The sequence below is a fragment of the Urocitellus parryii genome, chromosome 4 (assembly GCF_045843805.1).
Source record: "Urocitellus parryii isolate mUroPar1 chromosome 4, mUroPar1.hap1, whole genome shotgun sequence".
Taxonomy (NCBI): domain Eukaryota; kingdom Metazoa; phylum Chordata; class Mammalia; order Rodentia; family Sciuridae; genus Urocitellus; species Urocitellus parryii.
Window position 1 is genome coordinate 177,748,142 of NC_135534.1, and position 25,744 is coordinate 177,773,885.

At 37.7% G+C, this 25,744-nt stretch overlaps 1 protein-coding gene across 2 annotated transcripts in view; it reads left to right on the forward strand.

Moving 5' to 3' along the window:
- The first annotated feature begins 511 nt into the window (after window positions 1–511).
- Tdrd7 (tudor domain containing 7) overlaps window positions 512–25,744 on the forward strand; it is a 67,167-nt gene continuing 41,934 nt past the window's right edge. Inside the window, exons 1-6 of one of the 2 annotated variants that reach the window (XM_026379699.2) lie at window positions 512–655; window positions 13,469–13,681; window positions 18,311–18,452; window positions 19,305–19,515; window positions 21,318–21,391; window positions 23,619–23,836. In XM_026379699.2, coding sequence (XP_026235484.2) covers window positions 13,475–13,681; window positions 18,311–18,452; window positions 19,305–19,515; window positions 21,318–21,391; window positions 23,619–23,836 — 852 coding nt within the window. In that variant the 5' untranslated portion in view covers window positions 512–655; window positions 13,469–13,474. The remainder of the gene's footprint in view (window positions 656–13,468; window positions 13,682–18,310; window positions 18,453–19,304; window positions 19,516–21,317; window positions 21,392–23,618; window positions 23,837–25,744) is intronic. The other variant, XM_026379700.2, reaches the window with a different exon arrangement.

The following is a 25,744-nucleotide window of genomic DNA, read 5'->3' on the forward strand; positions in this document are numbered from 1 at the left end:
GAGAAGTAGGATGGGGAGGTCAGGGAAGGAGGTTGACATTTTAAAGAGTGGCCAACCTCCTTGAAAAGTGATGCCTGAGGGAAAAGCTGGCATCTGAGCGGACAGGTGGGTGTCTGTCTAGAGAAATAAAAAGTAACTGTTCCAAGTGTTGACGAAAAGGATGGGCGAGAGCAGAGTAACTTCAAGGTAGGAGAAGCTGGTAGCAGAAGAGCCAAGAGCTGGGGCACAGCCGCCACGCCTCCCAGCGGGATCCCGGGCCCTGCCGGCCGCGAGTACCTGCGCTGTCCCCGAGGAGGCGCGCCTGCGTCCGCCCCGCAGCCGTCTTCCGCCGCCGGACCATGCGTGGGCACGCGCAGAAACCGCTAGGCGGTGTCGGTTTCCCTTCCCACGCGCGGACGCCGGCGTGGGCCGACGCGACCGGGGCGCCCGCGCGTGCGCAGAGCCGAGCCGGGCTGCCCTGGGGGCGGGGCGGCGCGGCGCGGGGCGGGGCCGAACAGGGTGGGGCGGGGGCTTGAGGTGATTCCCGAGCCGCAGCGGCGGCTCCGGCCGTGCGGGAAACCGAAAGTGGGCGGCGGCCGCGGCTGGGCCCCGGCGGAGACGGCGGCAGGAGCCGAGCCCAGAAACGCGGAGACGGGCCCTGGGCCCCCGGGACGAGGTGAGCGTAGGTCCTGCCCGCGCTGGGCGCGACAGGTGCCGAGCGCCGGCGGTAGAGGTTTCGGGTGGGCGCGGCGCACCTGGGTCATCAGCGGGACTGAGGCCGGGCGGGGCTCCCGCAGGCCCGGGACCTCTTCCCTGCAGCCGCAGGGGTGCCCGGGTCAGACGCCCGGGCAGCGGGCTGCGCGCTGGGGGAGTTGGAGTTCCAGAGCGTTGTGTTTCAAATCTCGGATGGGACCCTTTACCCCGGCCGCTCGGGGCTGGCCGGGCGCTCACCCGGGAGCCGGACGACCCTCCTGCCGGCTCGGGAGCTCGGTGCAGAGGGAAAATGCGGCACTGGGGGCGTGGACGAGGGAGGGAGATGCTGACCAGGAAGTGCTTCCAGTACTGGTGCGATGGGCCGCAGCTGCTCGCTCCTAACCTCTGATCCCGGAGCTGCTGGTTCTTTGAACCCATGAATTTTACACCGCGGCTCTTAAGTTTCTTAAAGTTGCCGACATCCTCAAGCATCTCTATAACTGACGAGACGAGCCCGTGCGGGCCGCTCAAGAAATGCAGGACGCACACTAGCCGTTCCTCTCAACCGTGAGCAACGGGTAGATACAAAGCACCAAGCCCCCGGAGGAAAGCATGGATCCGCGAATAAATTGTCTCTTAACTCTCATCAACATTCCCCCACAACTTGCTGGGTGGAAACTTGGAGCAGGCACATCTTTTCTTGCTCCCAACCATTTATGGGCTACAATATATTTCCATTAATTAAAAGTTACACTCCCAAATAATTTCAAAGAGCAGGGAAGGTATATAACTGTTAGCAAAAGCCCCGTTCCGAAAGGATTCTGATAACCGTCCAATAAAATGAAATCAAAACCCCACTGATCTAGTAGTAAATTTACCGGCCACCAACACTATCCCGGTTGTGCAGATGGAAATACTGCAGAAAAGTGTTGCGCCTAGAGATCTGCACCAACTTAGTTGCAGAAGTGATACTAAGACCTAAATTCTGGGCTACCTTGCTTTATAGGCATGACTATGTTGCATACTACAAATATGTTGCATTTTATAAAATTGTGTGTACTTTGCAGACCTGGATTGGAATCTAGTTTCTCTGCCTACTAGTAATGTGACAATGAATAAATTACATACTTTCTCTGGTTTACTATGTATCAAGGGGAAATATTTTACTTACTGTGGAAGATTTCTAAATAACCACTATACATCCTTTAGCTCATATTAATAGTCAAGCAGTGTTAACGTTGTTTTTTGCACTAATTGTTCATATTTTACATAATTGGATTTCAGTTTTTAAGTGTAGGGACACAAGATCTTTTAAGTTTTCTGTATTATATAAATTGACACATGGTGGAGAGATTTGCAATTCCACTCAACTGACATTCATTGAGCATCAGTTACATGCAGTGTACTTATGCTGGTTGTAGGGAATTCTCCCAGGGCCAGATGGGTTAGAACTCACATCGTCTATGCCTTTATTCAGGATTCTTTGGTGGCCCACAGCCTCTTTTTTGCTACTTAAAAACAGTGAGGCAGCAGTTGGCAGTACCTTTGGATTTCAGTCCCTGTAGGCTGGAAGTGAAAAGTAATCCCTGCTAATGCCCTTTTAAGTGCATTGGTTGAACATGGCTGAATGCACTATTGTATTTTGCATCAAGAGATTTAAATTCCTTGAAGTACTTCTCCTTTAAATTCACTGGGCAATGTAACCTATTTGGATACTTAATATTGAGTGTAAAGAAAATATACTTAGAATCCAACTCTTTATATTTGATCCAGGGCTATTTCCAAGAATTGACATTTGATATGGAAAAGTGCATTGGATCTGGACCCTGTCATGGGATAGAAAGTTTCTTGGTGTTTGGAGTGATATTTAATTTCATATTTATGTTAATTGTTTTTGTTTGTGCCAAACCTACTTTCTCTTCCACTACCACCTCTCTGCTTTTTAAAGCTTCATTCTTTTCATTATTTCCCCATAAGCCAAATATTTTTAAAAGTTTACCTTTCAAATAAACTAAAAATAATTAACTTTACAATTTTTAGTTGAAGGCATGTACAAATGCCAGTTAGAGCTTCTGATCAACCCACCATACCTGGCGTGACTTCAAAGCAATTTTGGTATTTTTGGCTTGTGCTAAAAAACAGGCTTTTGTCCTGAGTAAGCAAACCCTTGGTTTCCATTAGCTCTTTGGACCCATCTCAGTCTTGAAGGAAATCCAAAGAAATTGAGAATTTCACCTGTTACTCACCCTCTTTATCTTTCATGTGAAAAGAGACCTGAGGTAACTTGATTAAAGGGTAACAGATAATTAGTAGCAAAACTAAAGTTAAGATGCAAACTCTAAGTCATTCTATTATCAGCTGTTTTTCCTCCAGTATGTAGATTTATAGAAATCCCTTACTTATACATTCATGCTATGCACTGAAAAAATGTACAAATAATTTGGAACTTGAAGTCACAAGAATAAAAAGGAAAACAGTTCCTTAAGAAAGCATACCACTCCTGGTGGATGTTAATTACTATCTTTCCTTTAAAAGGTGGTAGTAAGTAGACTGTAATTGAAAAAAGAAGATAGCATGTTTAACTGTTGCAAGATGAATAATCATTGGGTAAGGAACTTAGATAAAACCCTTCGTTCTCTATAAGATGAAGGGTTTGAGTTGGCCTAGATGATGTTTGAATCTTTTAGCACAGATGTTCTGGGACTTTAAGGTCCCAGCTAGTTGCTAAAATAATATCTTCAAGGAAAAAAGCAGCCAGCACCAGAAGTATATTCCCTAAAGAGATATTCAGATACTTCAAAGTTGAGCAGCTGAAGGTAAGAGAGCAACTAAAGAAGGTAAGAGAAATTATGTGTGATTTCACTTTACCCTAATAATTCTTAAGATGTATTCTGGGATTTAGTGTTAGCCTGAGGAAGTTGAGCCAAATAGTACAGTTGGAAAAAGTTGAGAAGAAAAAGTGTAGAAATTACTAGCTCCAGTAAAGGCCTTTGGGCACCATAGTTCTAGGACTGCCCAGGAAGGCTCAGTAGCAGGCATTTATCTAGGATACATCAAAACCAGATCCTTTAAAATGAGATTTTCTTAACCATTTTCAGGTGTGTTAAAGAGAAAAACTGAGTTTACAAAATACAGTTTTCAGATGTATTAAGAATTATGGTAGGCCATTTAAATCTTGTTTCCCTAAAGGTTGTTACTTGCTTCTACTCCCTGCCCTACTTCCTGTACATTAAAAGCATCTTGGGGCAGTCACAATGAAAAGTAAAGAGAAAGGGTAAAGAATAAAAGGAATTGTCGGGTGTCATAATTGAATCTTTGTGATGATTGACAATTCTTTTGAATTTGGATGACACATCCTTCAATTAAAATATGGCAGGTCCCTTTTTCATGTTTTTAGGGCTAAACACTAAACATCCCTCCAGGTTGCTATTAGTGTTCTCTGTCAGCTTTGTACATTAGGAGCAATTGTCTGAAAAGAAGTCCTAGTTTGGGAAACAGAAGTTAGGGGTTCTTGTGATTCAGTTTCCTCACTTGTAAGCTGCAGAGTTTGGAGAAGACAGTGTTAAAAGTACCAACTAGTGTTTCATGCTTCCCCCAGCTCCCCATTTTAAAAAAATATTTATTTTTTGATTGTAGTTGGACACTTTCATTTTTATTTATTTATTTTTATGTGGTGCTGAGGATCGAACCCAGGGCCTCGCACTTGCTAGGCGAGCGCTCTACCACTTAACCACAATCCCAACCCTGAGCTCCCCATTTTTGAGATTGGGTTCTCAACCTTCCTTTGTCAGGCATAGAATTGTGGTCTAGCAGGGAACTCTATGCCAAGACTCTGTGCCAAAGCAGTAAGGAACTTTTTGCTTGTTAGGTGAGAAATCTTAGAGATCCACTGGCTTTCTAACAAACTTGGCAGTTCATAAGTGTGTTTATGGGGAAAAATAAGAAAATCTGGGAAAAATATGATATTTCAAATTTAATGGTGAACTAAAAACTTCTTTAGTATACTAGTGCTTCTGTCATTGCACTCTCAGCTATTTATTGCATATATTTACAGATCATTCCCCATCCACACAGTTCTTCTAGGAAATCATTTTATTAGGTAACTACACTGTGCATAAAATACATATACCACTCCTGATGCTTTTATTCAGAAAGAAAGACAAAGGAGGAGGAAAAAGTGAGAGGGAATAAAGTGAAGGACAAGTGCAATCTGCTGTGGCCAGTTCTTTAAGGTCTTTGCTTGCTGACTTTAGTCAGTTGAAATCAAAAGTGATATGATTTAATAATTCCCCAGACCTACTTCCAGTTCACGATGCTGAATAGATCAAGTAGCCCCTGTGTTGTCTAGGAAAATCCTTAGAAATTTCAGCCTGAGACTCTGGTCTAAAATAGAGATGGCCAACCTCAGTTCTCCCAACCTAGCCAAACATGGTTACCAGGGCTTACATGACACGCTCAGTAAAAAGTGAAAATAATTTGAATTCTCTTACATCCCAAATTATATTTATCACAACATTTTTAGATGATAGAAATAATAGGAAATGGAATTGAAGTATTAAAATGAAAACTTTAAAAACTTGAGGAGCCACTTTAAGCAAACTTTTTGAACATTTTTTTGGGAGAGAGGGATGCCCAAGTTTGTTTTTGGAACACTAATAATTGAAATTCCCATGGCAAGCTTCCTTTTGTGCTTTTAATGGATGATGTCCAAGATAATACACTTGATTTTTATAACTAGGGGGTGGTATTTCTTTATACCTCAAGAGTATAATTGTTGTCTTCAGCAAATCTCAAAAAATGCCATGACGACCAAGGATTTAACAAAACTCAAGAGCATTTAAAAAATAATATTTTTAAGCTTAACTTTCTTTTTATTCAGTGCCTAAAGTTATATACTAATGTAAGAATTGTAAACCAGACTGGAAGAGATTGACATGCATGAGAACAAGGCCTCCATCTGAGAGTCCTACTTACCCTGCTAGGTCTTGCTGCACTTAACTGCTTTTCACCAGCTTGAAGGTCCTCAGACTAATGGTCTGTAGGTCCCTCCAAAAAGTTGTTTCTAAATACAGAGTTATAGTAGCCCATGAATGATCATATACTTTAGAAAAAGGGTGAAGGAATTTAATTTACAGATTGCAGCCAGGCATTACTTCCCACTCTTCTCAAGAATAGGATTCTTTTGTCACTTTTTAAAAGCCTTTGTGAAACTTCATATGCTAGTATTTGTACTTCTAGTATTCATTGGTTGATGAAATATGTAACAAAAGCTTTGTGGATTTAGTAACAGTATGTATTTAATAACAGTATGTATGGATTTAACAAAGTATCTGCACACTGAAAGAGAAATCCCTGTAAGTGTGATATACTTAGCAGCATTTAAGCAGTGCTTACTGCTCAAAAGGATTTCTGGACTCCTTGTAGTGATGCTCTGGGCCTGGTAGGGGCTCCTCATTGTGAACTCTGGCTCTTGAATGGAAAGGCTTAGAAATAGATGGTTCTCCACCATAGTTTGGTGAGAGGAGCTATGTCATGGAATTTATAGCCATCATTAAAATTTTAAAAAACATAATTGAAAGTTATCTTTCAGTAGTTTACATACATTATGCTATATCCAGCTGAGTAGGGGAGAAAATAAGTAGTGTTAGGTAAATGGAGAATTTCTTATGTATTTAATGTATACTTATTGAGCTCTTGTTACAGGCTGGGCCTGGGGGTTCCACAGCAAACAACACAGATACGAATCCCTGCTTTTGTGGAGGACTCAAACAGTAAAATTAAATAAAGAGGAGTGTTGAATGGTGATGATGAACACTAAGGAGAACAGTAAGGTAGGGTAGTGGAATCAAGAGTTCTGGGCAGCTGGCATAGCAGTTAGGATTTTTTAATAGGTCGGAGAGGGAAAGCCTTATTGAGAAAGTGACATCTCAGCAAATACCTGAAGGAGGTGAGATGGTGAGCCATGTGGACCTGTGGGGACAGACTTCCTAGTAGAGGTAATGGAAGTGCACAGGCCCTGAGGTGAGGCCATCCCAGGCGTATTGTGGGGGAAGCAAGGAGCCCAGAGAGGATGGAATAGATTGAGTGGAAGGAAAAGGAAGGAAGAATTGAGGTCAGGCACAGATTGATGGGCAGGCACAGATTGTGAAGCCCTTAGGCCGCTATAAAGACTTTGGCCACTTTAAAGGCTTCTTGTCTGAGACAGGAAGCACAAAAGGGTTTTGAGCAGAACAGTGATGTGATAGGATCTATAATATGAGAACATGACTCTGGCTGTTGAGTGTGGTGTGGAGAATAGATTCTAGGAGGCAAAGTGGAAGCAGAGGCTAGCTAGGAGGCAGATTCCCTAAGCCAGGCAAGAGATGTTGGTGAGGACCAAGACCATGGAGATGGTGAGTATGGATATTAGCCTGTTCATCTTCATTGTGTCATTTAGTAATGAGAGAAGAGGTGTGAGAACCACTAATACTGATTGCCCCCCATCTTATAGATAAGGAAACTGAGGCTTGGATGAAGGAGCTTGTTTCACAGTAGTGTTAAACTTGGGGCACAGAAGCAAAAGGAGGCACAGGCACAAACCTCTGCAGTCCCCTGTTTCTACCTCAAAACCAAATCAAAATATATTACCTATTTGTCAGCAACTTAACTATTAAAAGAAGTATTAAAATATGGACTTGAACTCTGATAATAAGTGCCTTAAAGGGAGTGTGAGAATGGGAAGAATGCGTGTGGCATAAGCCTTTCCAGTGTTAAGTCAGGGAATCTAATTTTTAAAAAATTCCCCAGAAGCCAAGATAGGCCAACATGAGGTTGGATAGGGTGGGAAGGGAAAAATAATTGTACCGCGCAGATTAGCATGTTATTTAATTTCTTAGATACTCACTTGTAAGTGTATTCCTTATGTCTCCATGAAACTTATCCCAAGAACCTTGAGGCAAAAAGATAGGACAATTAGCTGGGGGCCATAGGATATTCACTGTGTCTTGAGTCTGTGGCCTAAAAAAAAGGAAATATATTCAGAAAGGAAAAGATTAATGAAGCATTGGACACAGTTTCCCAGCTTTGACTGTGCTTTGTGACAGTCAGACTGGTCACAAGTGTGGATATGTGGCCTTCACTAACTCCCAAATTAATACTCTGGGAAAAATTCTTGCCGGCCCCTGGTTCAGAGCAGAAATAAGAAAGCTAGAGAGGGCATTTCAGGAACAGCGATGAAAAACTGTTCTGAAGGTGAAAGGAGTAGACTTTCTTACAGAGCCACCTGTAAGACAAGCCTCTGATTAGCTCTTAAGATGAAGTGAGGTGTGAGGCCTCTCTTTCCAAATCTTCCTCATATTGGGGGTTCTATTATGTTTTAATAATGGGATTTCCATTGATCAATGAGATGCATTTGGCAGAGATTTTTCCCCCCATAAATAAAGTTGTTACAAACATTCATGCACATGTTTTTTTCTTAATATTTATTTTTTAGTTGTATTTGGACACAGTACCTTTATTCCATTCATTTGTTTTTATGTGGTGCTGAGAATCGAACCCAGGGCCCCTGCACATGCTAGGCAAATGTTCTACCACTGAGCCACAATCCCAGGCCATGCATAGGTTTTGGGGGACACGAATAATCCTTTCTCTTAGGCAGTTACCTAGGAGTAGGATTGCTAGATCAAACTGCCAAACTATTTTTCAATGTACTATTTTACACATTCACCAGAAATGTATCCAAATTCCAGTTATTCTGCACTGTCATCAGCACTTTATATTTTCAGTTGTTTACTAAACTATTCTAATATATGTGTAACTATATAAAGTGACTTACTTGTAAATGATACTTCTATTACTTCATCGTGGATTTAATTTGTATTACCCTAATGGTTAATGCTGCTGGGCATCTTTTCATGTTTTTGTTTTTGTTGTTTTGACATCTGCCTCTGTACTTTAGTAAGTTATGTATTCAGATCTTTCACATTTTTAATTGGGCTTTTTGTTTTATTGTCGAGTTTTGAGGGTTGTTTATATGTGCTGGTTTCTAGCCCTTTGCCAGATGTGTTATGAAAATATTTTCTCTCAGTCTGTGGCTTGTCTTCATTTTCTTAACAGCAGAAATTTGAAATTTTGTTGAGCTTCATTTTGTCAGTTCTTTTCTTCCGCAGTTCTGAAAAAATCTTTGTCTGACCCAGGGTCACAAAATTGATTCTTGTGTTCTTTTTTTTCCCTAGAAGTTTTACAGTATTAGACTTTTCATTTCTGGTCTAAGTGATTTTATTATATTTTGGTACTGGGAATTGTACTTTGAGGCACTTCACCACTAAGCCCCATCCCCAAATCTTTTTCTTTTTTTCTGAGATAGTGTCTCCCTAAGTTGCTGATGCTGGCCTTGAACTTGTAGTACTTTTGCCTCAGGCTCCAGAGTCACTAGGATTACAGGCATGCGCCACTATGCTTGGCTAAATTATTTTTAAGTCAATTTTTATGCATGTTATGAGGTTCATTTTTTGCATATGGATGACTAATTATACTAGCACTATTCATTGAGTTTTCTCCATTGAATTTCCTTAGCACCTTTGCTAAAAATCAGTTGACATATATGGGTTATATGTATTCTAAATAATAATCTATTCCTGGATTATGTATTCTGTTCTATTGATCTGTGATTGTCCTTTTGACAATATCACACTATTTTGATTAATATAAATTTATAGTAAGTTTTAAAATCAGCTTTAAGGCATTGTCTAAGATAGGTGACCATGGACATTTCTTGCCCTATTCTCAAAGAAAGCTTGACTATTTCATTGTTACATATTATATTAGTTGTGGAATTTTCCACAAATTATAATTATCAGGTTAAGAGTGTTTCCTTTTATTCTTATTTTCTGTGAATTTCTCATTGTAAATCAATTTTTAATTTTGTGAAATATATTTTTTCACCAATTAATATGATATTGGGGTCTAGGTTTGATCCCCAATACTGAAATACCTCTTTTAAAATTTTTATTTAGTGGTTGCCATAGGATTTATAATGCATATATCCTTGTCACAGTCTTTATTGAAATAATATACTTCATATGCTTTAATCTCCTTTAGTCTGTGGATGTAGTAAATTACATTGATTGACTCATGAATATTGAGCCAACTTTTCATTATAGAATAAATCGTAACTGTTAACCCTTTTACTTATTTTTAGATTTGATTTGCTAATGTTTTGTTAGGAATTTTTGTATTCATATTCATGAGGAATATTGGTCTCTGCTTTTCTTGTAGTGTCTTTGGTTTTAGTATAAGCATAATGCTAACCTCATAGAGTAAGTTCAGAAATGTTCCCCTCACTCTCATTTCTGGAAGAGTGTGTTTAAGAGTGGTATTGATTCTTCATAAATGGTGATTTGCCAGCATATCCATCCGGGATTTAAGTTTTCCTTGTGTGAAGATCTTTTTGAATATAAATTCAATTTGTCTAGTGGATATGGGATACTCATATTATCTATTTCTTCTTCAGTGTTCTTTGAAAGTTGTGTTTTTCAGTGAATTTATCCATTTCACTTGTTACCAAATTTATTGGCATAACTTGTCATAATATTCCCTTTTTAATATCTGTAGGATCTGTTTTAATGACCCCCCTTTCAGTCCCACTAGTAGTAATTGATGCCCTCTCTTCTTTTCCCCTTAATTCATCTTCCTAGGAGTTCATCAGTTTTATTAATGCTTTCAAAGAATTAGTTTTGGTTTTATTATTTTTTTCCTATTTTAAAATTTCACTTCTGATCTATTTTATCATTTCAGTATTGATTTCTGTTTTCATCTCTTATGCATGTTTTTGATATAATTTGTTCTTTTTTTCCCCTCAAAGTATATTTGGCTATTGATCTGGCACCTTTCTTCTTCTTATAACAAAATGTGTAATGCTATAAATCTCCCTTTAAATAATAATTTAATTGTATCTAGTTTATATATATATAAACTATATATATATAATGTTGTTATATATAATGTTTTCATTTGTTTAAAACTGTCTTTTTCAGATAAGTGAGGAGCCTTCCTCTTTGACCATTGGTTATTAGAACTACATGTTGTTAGATTTGCAAATACATGAGATTTGTCCATTTATCTATTACTGATAACTAATTTAATTTTGTTTGGGTCACAAAATATTCTTTGTATAATTTTAATTATTTTAAATCAAATAAATATTGTTTTAAGTGCCAAAATATATTCTGTTTTGGTGGCTATTCCATTCCATTTTGATGCTCTTGAAATGCATATATAATCTCCTATTGTTGGAGGAGGGTGTTCTATTGATATCAGTTAGGTCAGTTGAGTTGAAAGTGTTGTTCAGCTCTCCTGCATCCTTACTGACTTGTCTGCTGAATCACTGAATCACTAAGGAAGGCTTTTGAAGTGACCTACCATGGTTGTGAACTTATTATTTAATCTTTCATGTTTGTGTGTTTTGAAGCTCTGTTGTATGGTGCAGCTGCGCTTAGGATTCTTAGTTGTTGTTGTGTAATGTGCCTTTTTTAATCACTGGTAATGCTCTTTATTCTGCTATTAATATAGTCAACATTTGCCTGGAACATCTTTTTCTCCATGTTTACTTTTAACCTATATACTTATTTTTTAAATAGGTTTTTTGAAGGTATATAGGTATGTCTTACTTTTATGTCCAGTCTGCCAGTCTCTGCCTTTTTATTGGGCTATTTCAGTCATTTACATTTAATGTAAATATTGGTATGGATAGTGTTGAATGTACCACTTTTCTAGATGTTTCCTATTTTCCCCGTCTTTTGTTGTTGCTTTTCCTTACATATATCTATTTTTTAAAACTTCTGCCTGCTTTTGAGTATTGTTTTATTTTTATTTATGAGTTTTATGGGGGTTTTCTTACCCTTTTTGTTTTGTTTTTGTTTTTCAGTATTTGGAATCAAACCTAGACCCTTATGCATGCTAGGGAATTGCCTACTACCAATTTACATCCCCAGCCGTTTTTATTTTGAGGCAGGTTCTTACTGAGATGCTCAGTTTGACCTCAAATTTGTGATCCTCTTGCCTCAGCCTCCTGAGTAGATGGGAATGAGTATTGTTTAATTTCTATTTTCTCTTCCCTACTGGCTTATTAGTTGTACCTCTTTTAAAATTTTTGTTTAGTGGTTGCCATAGGATTTATAATGCATATATCCTTGCCACAGTCTTTATTCAAATAATATACTTCTTCATGGGTAGTTTAAGAACCTTCCAAGGGCATTATTCCTATTCCCCTCTCTCCTGTTTTGTTTTACCATTGTTGTACATTTTGCTCATATATATTATGTACCCCACATGAGGGAACATTTTTGGTGATGGAAATAACTTTGATTGTGGTGATAATTACATGGATATATATATATCATTTTCAACATTCAAACACATAAAAAATTTACTTTAATAAATTAGCCTAAAGATTTGTATGTATATATGTGATTTCAAATATATGTAAAATCTGTGCATCTATTTCTCTATGGAAAGAATATGAATATAAACCTAGTATAGGACTTTCCTAGACTGCTGTTGGTGACAATTTAAAAAGAGTTTTTACTTCCATACATAATGAATGCTTGGATTTCCATTTGCTCTATAAGCCTTGCTATCATTTAAATATCATATTTCTAATTGAGAACCCCCCTCCAAAATGAGCTGATATTTTGTTTCCTTTTTTAAATGGACAAATGAGGAAATCCATAGAATTATATGCTGTTCTTCCTTTGTTTTCTAAGCCAGAGAAAGAGAAAAAAATCTGCTGGCCTGGAATTCTATGCTATTCAATACAGTAGCCACTAGCCACATTTAAATTAAATGAAAATTTTACCTCCTTAGTCATCTAATTGAGGTGCTGAGAACCACATGCCTAGGGCTACCTTATACAGCACAGATGCAAGGTGTTTCCTCATCACAGAAAGTTCTGTTGTACCCACTGTAGAAGGAAAATTAACAAGGCTTGCCTTCCTCTTTTCCTTAGTAAGAGGGTAAGCTGCTGAGCCATTTTTCCTGGCTACTTGTACTTTATTCTCTGAATATATCTTCATTCTATTTTTCTCTGCAAGATGTAATCTTGCAAAGAAAACATAAGTGGTAAACCTTAAAAAATGTCTGCTACTGTCAAATAAAATTCCTTGCCAAGATCCACACTTTATTTCCTAGGTATCCAAATTCACTTTTTATTTTATTTATTTATTTTTTGCTCAACTCCTATTCTGTTCATGACACATTTTAAAAATATATTTTTTACTTGTAGATGGACACAGTACCTTTGTTTATTTATCTTTATGTGGTCCTGAGGATCAAACCCAGGGCCTCACGCATGCTAGGCAAGCGCTCCACCACTGAACCACAACCCCAGCCCTGTTCATGACACTTTTGAGCATGCCATTCTTCTTAACTTATTTCCCCCTGTATCTACGGGATTCCTCCTTTTATCTACATGACTTCCTCTTTTACTTTTTTCTCTCTGGTCCCTTTTTCTTGGTCTTTTGTATGTTGTTCTTCACAGCCCAGCCTTTTCCTTCTGGCCTGGCTGATTCCTTCCTACCTGTCAGGACTCCATTTGGGCCTCCTTCCTTCTGGGAATGTTCCCTGCAGTATATGCTCCCAGGATCCTTTGTTCTTTCTGCCTGCCCTGTGTTCTCAGGTGGGCCGAGCTTTCCATCATAATCATACAAAAAGTACTCATTACTGATTTATGGTATACTCTAACAAGGTTGAGCTCTGAAATCTATTTGAATTCACAGACTAAGAAGCCTAATACAGTAACCTGCTATTGTGTTCTTTGTAGGTGAAGATGCTGGAGGCAGATCTGGTTTCAAAGATGCTACGAGCTGTTTTGCAGTCTCATAAGAACGGGATCGCATTACCCCGACTCCAAGGAGAGTACCGCTCCTTGACTGGAGACTGGATCCCCTTCAAACAGCTAGGTTACCCTACTCTGGAAGCCTATCTGAGAAGTGTGCCAGCAGTTGTCAGGATAGAGACCAGTAGATCTGGAGAGGTAAGAAAGCAATTGTGCATGTTAGAAGAATCCAACCAATTTGTAATGAATGACCTTCCCAGCACTTCCAATCCCATTCCTAACAGAAGTCAAAATGAAAAGTACTGGCTAAGGGCAGTAATGATGAAGAGATCAGTGTCCAGATGCAGCATGGGTTCTGTGTATTGTTTAACACCTCCTTTCATTGTAGAAATGGAATTTTAACAACACCAAAAAAAAAAAAGTTTACCCAGTTTCAACATTTAAATAAATAGCTGTGCTGGGGCCTTTAACTACCTAAACATAACATCTGCCCATTACAAACCTGTTGCAGCTGTTTTTGTCAAGGTCACTGATGACCTTTGCCACATCTCATAGGCAGGGTTTTTCCCCGTCTTTCAACATTAATAGGCAGTTGATAGTTGTAAGTTCTCATCCTTTGGCCTCACAGTGATACCTGCTATCTGGACCTAGTTGATCACTCATCACTTTATATTACAGGGGCCTCCCCGCCATTCTCCCTGACTGTCCCTTCCCTGTCCAGCTCATTCTTTCCTTTACTTTATTACAATCATTTTATTTTCCCACTTTAAATCCTTCCACTTTTCCAGAAGAAAATTATGTGTAGTATGGACTATGTGGCAACAGCAGATAAGTCTGCATTTTCACTCTGTCTCAATAATGTCACTTTTTTTTAAAAGAGAGAGGAGAGAGAGAGAGAGAGAGAGAGAGAGAGAACTTTTTAACATTTATTTTTCAGTTTTTGGCGGACACAATATCTTTTTATTTTATTTTTATGTGGTACTGAGGTTCGAACCCAGCGCCCCGCACTTGCCAGGCGAGCACGTTACAGCTTGGGCCTCATTCCTAGCCCAATAATGTCACTTCTTGCCCTTTGTACAGTATGATAGATGTGGACAGACACCACCCAAAAGACAAATACTCATCCCCAGCGTAATAATGTCACTTCTTGCCCTTTGTACAGTATGATAGATGTGGACAGACACCACCCAAAAGACAAATAAAAACACCTTTATCTCTTGTCATTTGCTGGGTACATTTCTACATACATAAATATACAGAACAAGGCTAGTATGGTTCTCACACAAACTTACACATTGGTACTTCTTTTGGGGGGTGGGTGAGAGGCAGAGTGTGGAGGAAGAGGGAACCAGGATTAGGAGAGCCTTCAGAGGGGAAGTTTATCTATAGTAACTTTTATAAGAGAAAATATAACTTGGTTATATATTAATAATAAAATGTACTTTGGCTTCTTTAAGTCCTTTCTGTAGACTTACACCTTATATCATTACAACACGTGACACAATGTTTTCTATTTATATTCTTTGCCTTTCTCTTTTTCCTTCCTATGTCCTTGATAATGAAGGACTGGATTTTTTTGCTTCTCATAGTTGATATGTAATATGTGTTGAATACATGAATGAATGATCATGTGTCAGGATTAATTAATAAATTCATCATGCTTCATATAGTTACTGTACTATAATTTACTTAACTCTTTGGAACCCCGTTTTAGACATTTCAAATGTTTCTAGTACTTGACTATTAAAATATCTCTCATTGCACATATTGGAGTAGATAGAATTTTTTCTTTTGAATTATGTTCTTGTAATATAGTCTCAGGAATAAAAATATTAGACTAAAGAGTAAGAACATGTTTTGGCTGTGGTATAAAGTTTCATTTATTTTCCTGTTGTTGATTTCAACTCAAGAGTCCAAGCCTTATAAACTAAATGGGTCTTTAGAGATCATCTAAAGTCTCCATGCTTCAAATATTTTCTCTGATATCCTATATATCGTACCAAATTTTTTTATTATTATTGCTGTTGTTTTGGTGCTGAGCATTGAACCCAGGGTCACTCAACCACTGAGCCACATCCCTAGCCCTATTTTGTATTTTTTTCCTTTGGTCAGATAATTGAATACATTTACATTAATCCATTTATATTTAAAGTGATTTTTTTATAGGTACGGATTATTGCTGTTATTATATATATAAAGTTTTCTATTTTACAATTCCTTTTTTTCCATTTTTTCTTTTTTTGGCATTTTTACATTTTTTAATGTGGGTATAAAATTTTACATATTGTAACCAAATTAGAAGTGACATTTGTGTTATAAGTTTGTTGAATATTTGACATGAGGCAATCTAACAATGTGACATTGGGAGATACCAAGTAGCCCTAAACAACTAAGTTTTTGAAAACAAATAGAGAAAATAATTCCATCCTCACATGATGGAGAGAACAGTGATTACATTAAATGAGGGTGTTCTGTGCACATGGATCACTTTTTTTTTTGATCTTGACATATCATATATTTGATTCAAATGGGGTATGAATTCTTATCTTTCCATGTGTACAGATTGCAGGATCACATTGGTTATACAGCCACATTTATACATACAGCCATACTAGTTTCTGTTGTATTCTGCTGCCATTCCTATCCCCCCTCCCCTCCCCTCCCATCACCTCTCTCTGCCCAATCTACTGTGACACATTTCTCTTTTTTTTTCCTTCCCCCTCACACCATCTTATATGTAATTTTGTATAACAATGAGGCTCTCCTTCCATCTTCCGTGCAATTCCCCTTCTCCCTCCCATTCCCTCCCACCTCTTGTCCCTGTTTAGTGGTAATCTTCTTCTCATGCTCTTCCTCCCTACTCTGTTTTGATTCACCCCCCTTATATCAAAGAAGACATTTGGCATTTGTTTTTTAGGGATTGGCTAACTTCACTTAGCATAATCTGCTTTAATGCCATCCATTTCCCTGCAAATGCTATGATTTTGTTATTTTTTAGTGCTGAGTAATATTCCATTGTGTATAAATGCCACCTTTTTAATCCATTCATCTTTGAAGGGCATCTAGGTTGGTTCCACAGTCTAGCTATTGTGAATTGTGCTGCTATGAACATTGATGTAGCTGTGTCCTTGTAGTATGCTCTTTTTAGGTCTTTTGGGTATAGTCTGAGAAGGGGAATAGCTGGGTCAAATGGTGGTTCCATACCCAGCTTTCTAAGGAATCTCCATACTGCTTTCCAAATTGGCTGTACCACTTTGCAGTCCCACCAGCAATGTACAAGTGTACCTTTTTCCCCACATCCTCGCCAGCACTTGTTGTTGTTTGTCTTCATAATGGCTGCTATTCTTACTGGAGTGAGATGGTATCTTAGAGTGGCCTTAATTTGTATTTCTCTGATTGCTAGAGATGGTGAGCATTTTTTTTGTGTATTTGTTGATTGATTGTATATCCTCCTCTTGAGAAGTGTCTGTTCAGATCCTTGGCCCACTTGTTGATTGAGTTATTTGTTTTCTTGTTTAATTTTTTGAGTTCTTTGTATACTCTGGAGATTAGAGCTCTATCTGAAGTGTGAGGGGTAAAAATTTGTTCCCAGGATGTAGGCTCCCTATTTACCTCACTTATTATTTCTCTTGCTGAGAAAAAACTTTTTAGTTTGAATCCATCCCATTTGTTGATTCTTGATTTTAACTCTTGTGCAAATTCCTATTAAGGAATTTGGAGCCCCACCCCACAAGATGGAGATTAGGGCCAACTTTTTCTTCTATTAGACGCAGAGTCTCTGGTTTGATTCCTAGCTCCTTGATCCATTTTGAGTTAACTTTTGTGCATGGTGAGAGAAAGGGATTCAGTTTCATTTTGTTGCATATGGATTTCCAGTTCTCCCAGCACCATTTGTTGAAGATGCTATCCTTTCTCCATTGCATGCTTTTAGCACCTTTGTCTAATATAAGGTAGTTGTAATTTTGTGGATTGAGCTCTGTGTCCTCTATTTTAAATTTAGATAGAGGGTCTCACTGAGTTGTTTAGCACCTCTCTTTTTGCTGAGGCTGACTTTGAACTCGTGATTCTCCTGCCTTAGCCTCCCAAGTCTCTGGGATTACAAGCGTGCACCATAACAGTTGGCTCTCAGTTTTTTAAACAAAAGATCAGAAGCTGAGCCTCTATATTTTAAGCAGTTGTGGAGAGTCCAGGGACTGTATTTGTCCCGTTTTGCACTCACAGTGGCAGCCCCTGAAACCTTGGAATTCTGTGGCTCCATTGAATACAGTTTGAGAACCCTGGTTTATACTATCCTTGTTTACAGATGAGAATGCTGAAATTTATTCAAAATCACCCAGCTACTTTGTTGCAGGGGCAAGGCTAGGATTTAATGGTCTTGAGAGAAGTGATGCCATATACTAGTTACAAGAACACACTTTGGAATCAAAAATTATGCCTTCTATATAACTTGGAAGGTGGTTTAACTTTCCTGAACTTCTGCTTGTAAAATGGGGACAGAGCATATCCTCATGGATTGTATGAGATAATAAATGTAGATCGTAGGTTTCTTTTAGTTCAGTTATTAATCCCATAGTACCTACTATATTGTAGATGTCTAATAAATACTTGTTTGAATTTGAAGAAAGAATATTCATTGTACTAGTCTAGGCTTGAATCTTTTTGTAGAAAATATATTTTGTGCTGTTATTATCAAGGAGAGAGAGATGAGTTTTTGCATGAAGTTGAATTGGGACTGGTAGACTCAGTGAGACCCACTTTTACAAATTAGCCCCAAGGCAGCACTCACTCCTAAGAACTGTTTCTTTTCACTCTGCCCCTGTTGAATAGATTACCTGCTATGCCGTGGCCTGCACAGAAACTGCAAGGATTGCTCAGCTTGTGGCTCGTCAGAGAAGTTCTAAAAGGAAAACTGGGAGGCAAGTTAACTGTCAGATGAGAGTGAAGAAAGCCCTGCCATTTTTTCTAGAAGGTAGGACTTTTTTATGGTTAAAAACATTTAAGCCTTTCTATGAATATTTTGTCAAAAAGAATTTTGGAAATATTGCTTATATTCTTGATAACCACCTGTACTTGTTAACATCTGTACGTCAGGAGCTGGGATTTCCATTTGAAATGATTAAGTGAACAGGATGAGCATGACTTAGGAAGTCAATCAATTACTAACTGTATTGGCAAGGTGTAGTTTTATTCCTTTGGGTTATTTGAGGGAAAGCCTCATTCAGAATGTGGATAAACCAAGAACCTATGATTTAATGTCTTATTTAGCAAATTATGTCTTTGGTACAAGACCTCTATTTTCAGAAAAACATGAATTATATACTATGAAAAACTGTCCTAGATAGTGCAGCCTGTGTTTACCACATTCAGTTCTAAAACTAAGTTCTCAATAAATAGTTGAACAATAATATGAAAGAATAGATGACTAAATGCCAGAATGAGCATTTTGGACCAGGCAGCCTTCACTGTGAGTAAGAATGGCAGTGCAGGACTTTGTGGCGAAGGGGAGAAGAGCCCAGACTCAAGCAGTGGGTAGAGTTTGGATTGGTGGAGAAGAGATGGAAGGACCATGCTGTAGTTACGAGAATGTGAGGCGGCTGCCACAGAAGTGCCAACGTGGTGGCTCGAGGGTGAATGAAGAGGCTGACCTGAGTACTTCTAATCCTCTATTTCTACTCCATAACCCTCCAGGGGCCCCTCCTCATGTTCTTACAGACTGTTCTGAGAATAGGGATCCACAGAAAACCTCTGGCCAGTGGAATGGCATGATGAAAGTAGGGTTTGAAAAACTGATGGATTCCATTATGTATAACTAACTTCACAGGAAAACCAAAAGCAACCCTCAGACAACCAGGATTTGCTTCGGATTTTTGTATCAGCAAAAAACCTAATCCAACACTGTTAAGAGACAAAGGAAATGCCCTTGGAGTTAAATCTGATGTTGAAATGCCACCTTATCAGATGCACACGACTCTTGGAAATGAAGTATTCAAAGACATTCCAGTGCAGAGGCATGTGACCATGTCCAACAGCAGGTATTTGAACTTTATCTGACTGAAAGGAGAAGTTTGATGAACCTAGGATCAAAAAGTGTTAAAAATATGCTCAGATTAAGAAAGACTTTCTGTCTTATATAATATAAATTCACATGTAGAGAAATGAATCCACTTTTCCTGGCTGCCTGCCGTTCTTTGAATGTATCTGTGTTCTGTGTTTTCTATGCACTGGGGGTAATCTCCTTGTAAAATTCATTTTAAAAGCTCTCACAAATTGTTCTAAAATGCTGTTTCAGTATAACTTACCTTTTTCTGAAAACCTTTCATTATAAATAATTTTGTAGGTTTTAAGTAATTCTGAACAACTTTACATGCTCCACTTTGCTCCAATAATCATCCCCATTATTAAGCAGTTTCCCCAGGTGTCCATGCAGGACATTAACAAGATAACCTAGAAGCCTTAGTTTGGGTTTTGTCACTCGCTAGCCTGATAAAATAAATTATTTCATCTTTTGGATTTGTGGTTTCTCATTTGTCCAATGAAAACGTGAAATTAGATGATCTCAAAGTTTCTTTATGGCTCTAAATTTTGTGGTTTGAGGCAGCTCAGAGGTCAGCAAACTGCAGTGCACAGTTCAGGACATCTGCCTGTGTTTGTACATGCAGTTTTATAGAAGCGTGCCCATGTCTTCTTTACATATGGCATGTGGCTGCTTGTGCAGCACAGGGGCATGGTCCAGTGGTTGTGCAGAGCCTGGATAGTCTGTAAAGCCTAAAATAGCTACTGTAGTATCCTTCACAGAAAAAGATTCTGCCCCTGATATAGATGAATCAACATCCCATCCTTCCATCCTTTTAGTTTGAAAATTTTTGCCTTTTCACAATAAATATATTGTATTCTATCCCTTTAAATCAGTGTTGGAGAATTCCCATCTCAGGTAAAAGATAATTTCCCAGGAACCTTCCCCCTAGATGTTAGAATGTTTAAGAAGAATTAATTTTTTTTAAAAAAGTTGTTGTAAAGAGTACTATATATTTTTGGAATCTTCTATTATTTACTTACATGTATTAATACCCAAATATGTTCTCCAAAGAACTGAATTTTTAGAGTCCTCCATACTGTTCAAAATTGGGAAATATGGGTATTGCTGAGCAAAATGCACTCATTGATTGAGTCATTCAATCATTCTTCCAATGTCCAGTGTGTTTTGTATGTACCATAAATAATTTAAATTCTTAGTGTCTAGTGGGGGAAGGAGACATGAACAAAAATGGAATTTGTGTGGGGATTTCTTTGTCCTCATATTTGGAAAATGTATATTCAATTCATATAAAATTATTTTGGTAAAGTGTATCAAGTAGGGATCTGTTTCTTTTTTTTTTCAAATAGTTATTTGAACAATCCTTCCATTGTCTACTTTGAAATTCCACTTTTATCATGTGCTAAGAGAAAATATAAATTCAATGTTTGTAGTATTCTATTGTCTTATTTATCTGTCCAGTTATTTTAAATGTTTTAACTTTATAATGTATTTTGAAGTAGAAGTCCTTCATTTTCTGGTCATATTCTAGAATATTATTTGTATAGTTTTATTCTGTTTTACCAGTCCTTTAAAGTTGATAATCTGGAACTCTTAACTACCATGTTCTCAAAAGAGGTTGTCAAAGGCCTAGTTTAAATTTAGCTTTTAACTTGGTTTTCTTGAGTTAAATGTAAAATATGAAAGATGAAGCTAGATTCCACTTTTCATTTTTTCCCCATTTTGGAGTGTGTTAATGACTTGTTTTGCTATTTGTGGAGATTTTAAGTGTTTAAAACTTGGTATTCTTTCACACCTTAGGTTTAGCCCAAAGGCATCCTTTCCACCACCTTTTCAGATGCATCCCTCAAGAACCTGTACTAAGGAAGTGAGTGGTATGTTTTCCAAACATCTTTGCAGTATATATTGGCTTCTGGAGCCTCTGGGCCCCAAGAAGAGTATCTGATGGTGGCTTTTAACACTTGTTCTCACCTTCCCCTACTTGGAATATGCCTCTTCCCCTTTTTTCTGAATCTTTTAAATCATGAATTCAGGTGATCTTAAGATAAAATAATACTTCCAAGGATGTTAACACTTGACTTCAGGCCTTCCTCATACCAGACCTTGTCCATGTGTCGTCTCCAGAGGCACTTGTGCCCCTCCTCACCCTCTCCCTCATTAGGGGTCAGGCCCCAAGACTTTGCTGTCTGAGACCTCACAGGAAATCCCCTGATCCAGATTTAAAGTACACAAATGTGGGATTTAAACTCATAAAAGAATTTCAGGTTTTTCTGCTGCTTAAAAGTTGGCACTGTAAACTGTGTGTAATGACCACTAAGCATCTAAATGTGAGTATAATTAATTCTTTAGCATATAAAATCCAGAAGTGCTGTTAAGAAAACAATAGGACACATAATAAAATCATCCAAGTCACAAATTCATCCATTTGTCTTCTTGTCTTCTTCAACAATAAGGATTATAGTATTTTTGGAATCTGTGCTTATATATTGTAAGAAGCATCAATGTGATTTTTACATGATTTTCTGCTTTCAGTCTGATTGGTACTGAGTTGAAATTCTTTTTCTTCCCAAGAACACATCTCCAGTGTTTTATGGAAATTGAACAATTTGATTTTTGTTTATTTGGATTATTTTTACAAATGTATTTTTCTAAACCATGGCCACTCAGTAAAGTCATAGTCTCTTTTAGAGTCTTAAATTAGTATAAGCTTATTCTGTGGAAATAAGAGGACTTGTTTCAGGAGGATTGCAGGTCACCCATCAGATTGAAATGGATACAAGTAAATACAACCTCCTCTCCTACCCACCGGCAGCCTAGGGTTACTTCTTCATTTGTTTACCAACAGGTACAGGTGATTCCAGTAGCCCCACAGAGCAGGTGTATTTTCAGGGTCAGCTGTTATTAAGGAGAGTCTGGCCAGTTTATTAGAAGCTGGTTGTTTTCTTCTTCCCAGTCCTTTATTGTTTGAAAAGAACCTAATTAATTAGCTACATTGCTAATAAGAAATATATAAGGACATCCTGAAACTTTGTTTTCCATGCCATTTCAGTCTGGGTCTTAATGGCCTCTGATGGGAAGAGCAGAGTCCATTTCTAAGCATCTTCAAGGATCAGCTCCCGCTTTGGCTTCCTGGCATCTTCAGAGGCTAGTGTCCCAATACTGGTCTTTGTGTATCTATTAGCCAATTTAAAACAAAATAAAAATTACTGGATCCTAGCGGAAATACTGTTTGATTAAAATATGAATCTATTTTGCACATAGATGGTAATTTTTAATAATCAGTGTCCCAGTAGAATTTTGAAGAGGTTTAGAACAAATTTTATAGTTCTTAAAATATCAGAGCTGTCAACTATAGTGAACTCTCAGATTTCTTTGCCTTAAGATGTCAAGTCAGGCATTCTGAGATTTAAATAAACGTGAGTAAGAAAGCTAGCCACAACTTTATAAATACAAACTTATGAAAGATGAATACTAAGGAAATAAAAACAATTCGGATATTTCTTATCTATGAGTTCAAATCTGTATTCATTTTTATAAATTGCAGCTAGTTTGATTGTTGTAGCTGGATCTGTTTTTGAACCTTGGTGTTTTGTGCAGTTGTTTTCATTGGTAAAGGAGAAGATTATAATCTTAAAATCAGGGCAACTTTTTATCTTCTGTAAATCCTTCTTTGAGCTTACTATTAAGGCATAATTCTTAGGCTTTGTGAAATATAGTTTTAAATTCAGCATCGCGTATATACCTATGTTCTAAAATTTTATCTTACATAGTTGCAGGAAGGAAGACAGTTGGTTAAATAATAAATTGTATTATTATTTACCTTCCAAGTTTGTCCTTATGTTTAAAGTGAACTATAAAGCATCCTTGCAAAACGGAGGGTCTAACATCCCCCATTGGGTATCTCTTGACCCCACCTGTTATTTCAGGGATGGTAGAATGAGGTTGTCATGGTGCTACTGTGCTTAATCCTTACCCCATCTAAGATTCTTGACCCCCACAAGCCCACTGGAAAGCAAAGCCTGGAGGCATAAATGCTAGGTAATGGGGATAATCTAAACTGTTAAGCATTTTGGTTAATTCTATCATTTTTTTAATTTAAAGATAATTTTAATCAGACTGTTGAAAAACCAAATGTCACGCCTCCTGCCTCTTACACTTATAAAATGGATGAGGTTCAAAACCGCATAAAGGAAATACTAAACAAGCATAACAATGGCATTTGGATATCTAAGCTTCCACATTTTTACAAAGAGTTATATAAAGAAGACCTTAATCAAGGAATTTTACAACTGTTTGAACACTGGCCTCATATTTGCACGGTACGTTTTTCCTTATTCCTCCCTTCTGATGTCCTCCCTCCCAGCTTTCCAACATGAATTCTGGTCATCCCACCTTGTATCCAAGGAGCATGATGCGCTGCACATATGTTACCTTGTTAATCTTGATCTCCAAGATTAGCAGACGTCCATTCTTATTTATGTGAGAAGTGTGTCAAGGTTGAGGTCACTGTGTGTTATATTTGCTGCTGTTACATATTTGGTTTTAAGTTATTTTCAAAGTCCATTTAATGTTTGATAATATGTACCATATACCATTTTGTATTATTGAAATGCTACCATTGAACACCAAAAACTTTGCCAATTTAATAACTTATTGGTAATAATTTTTATTAACCTCAACTTTTATGTTCTTGTTTTTGAGCATTTTTAAAGACTTTAAGCTGAACAAATTTTGGTTATTTTGGTTAATTATGTATATAATACCTTATTTTTTATTTGGAAATTATATAATATTTAAATTTTTTACAAATTTTTACAAATTCAGAGTAAAAATTTTAAATGGAAAATGACTTATGAGTTTCCATACCTATTCATACTTGGGAGTTTATGATAAGATAATGGATCAGAATAGTTTATTAGAAAGTTCAACAAGAGATAGAGACAACACGTTTCTTAAATACAAGTATTTAACTTTTAGACATGTATGTGCACCCCCACGCCCACTTCTTGGTGTTTCTAGTTATTTTATTCTCCATAACAATTACTAGTATTTGTGTAGCTTAATTTGTGACTTCTGGGGGATATTTTCATCCTTGCTACTCCGCCTGCCCACAGAGTCCCAGAACATCTCTGACTGGCACTGGAGTTGAGGGGAGTACCTACCTCAAGGGTGAGACCTAAAATGTACAGTTTCCTCCTGCATTTCAATCTAAAACAACAAATTTTTGCTTCTTTCATCACTTGAATTAATCTTTCTTGCATGATTATTTTCTACCAAGTCAGGGTGAACCATGAAACAGAAGTACAGTATACCTTTCCTCTCTATATGCTATGTCTAGCTAAACTTTGGTAGGTTTTATATGGAACCACTAGTAGTTGTGAGGTGACAGTGATTTTTTTTTTTTTTTTTTTTGTGAGCACTGTGTCTAGGATACTCCAAACTGCCAGTCACAGTGATGTCTACTGAGATTTTTCAGAACTGTTTTTTTTTTAATGAATATTTTTTGGCAGCCTACTGTTAAGTAGTTTTGAGCGGTTTTACCATGGTTCTTTTGAAAGAGCTTTAAACAGTTGCATCATGGTTATTTACCCCTTCTCCTAACTTGCTTTCTCCTTTCTGAAAAGCAGAAACATTGAGAGCATGGCTAGGGCCAATGTTATTCTGTAAGCAAAGCCAGACAGTCTCAAAGGCAGTGCAGAAAACAGGATAAGAAGAAACTTGGTAATGGGTGACTGTCTGTGTGGCTTGTCATAAACTGAAGAAGAAACCCAATTACAGTGTATTTCTTTAAAAAAAAAAAAAGAAAGAAAAGTATTGCTTTCAATCATATAAAACATTCTTTGTAAAAAGAAAAGAAGATTGAAAATTAAAATTATAAAGAAATTTTAAAATCTCCCATAGTTTAACCACCCAAAAATGACCACATGCAGGTATTTCCCTTTGAATGTCAGAGTGGGCAGCATCACTTTAGGGGCCAGATAGCAGCTCTGAATTTTTTCTTTCATGCATAAGCAGCATTCTAAGGATACTGGATGACATTTGCTGCAGGCAGAAATATGCTTTTAATCTGTTGTTCTTAACCTTTTGGATCTCTCAGAAAAATATGTACTGAGCATTTTTAAAGCTAAAGAGAATATAGAGTCATTAACGACGTTGAACCAGTTTTATGGTGTCCTAGGCAACTTGGGAGGGAAGAGGGCATTGTGTAAAAGCTGTCTTGGAAGCAC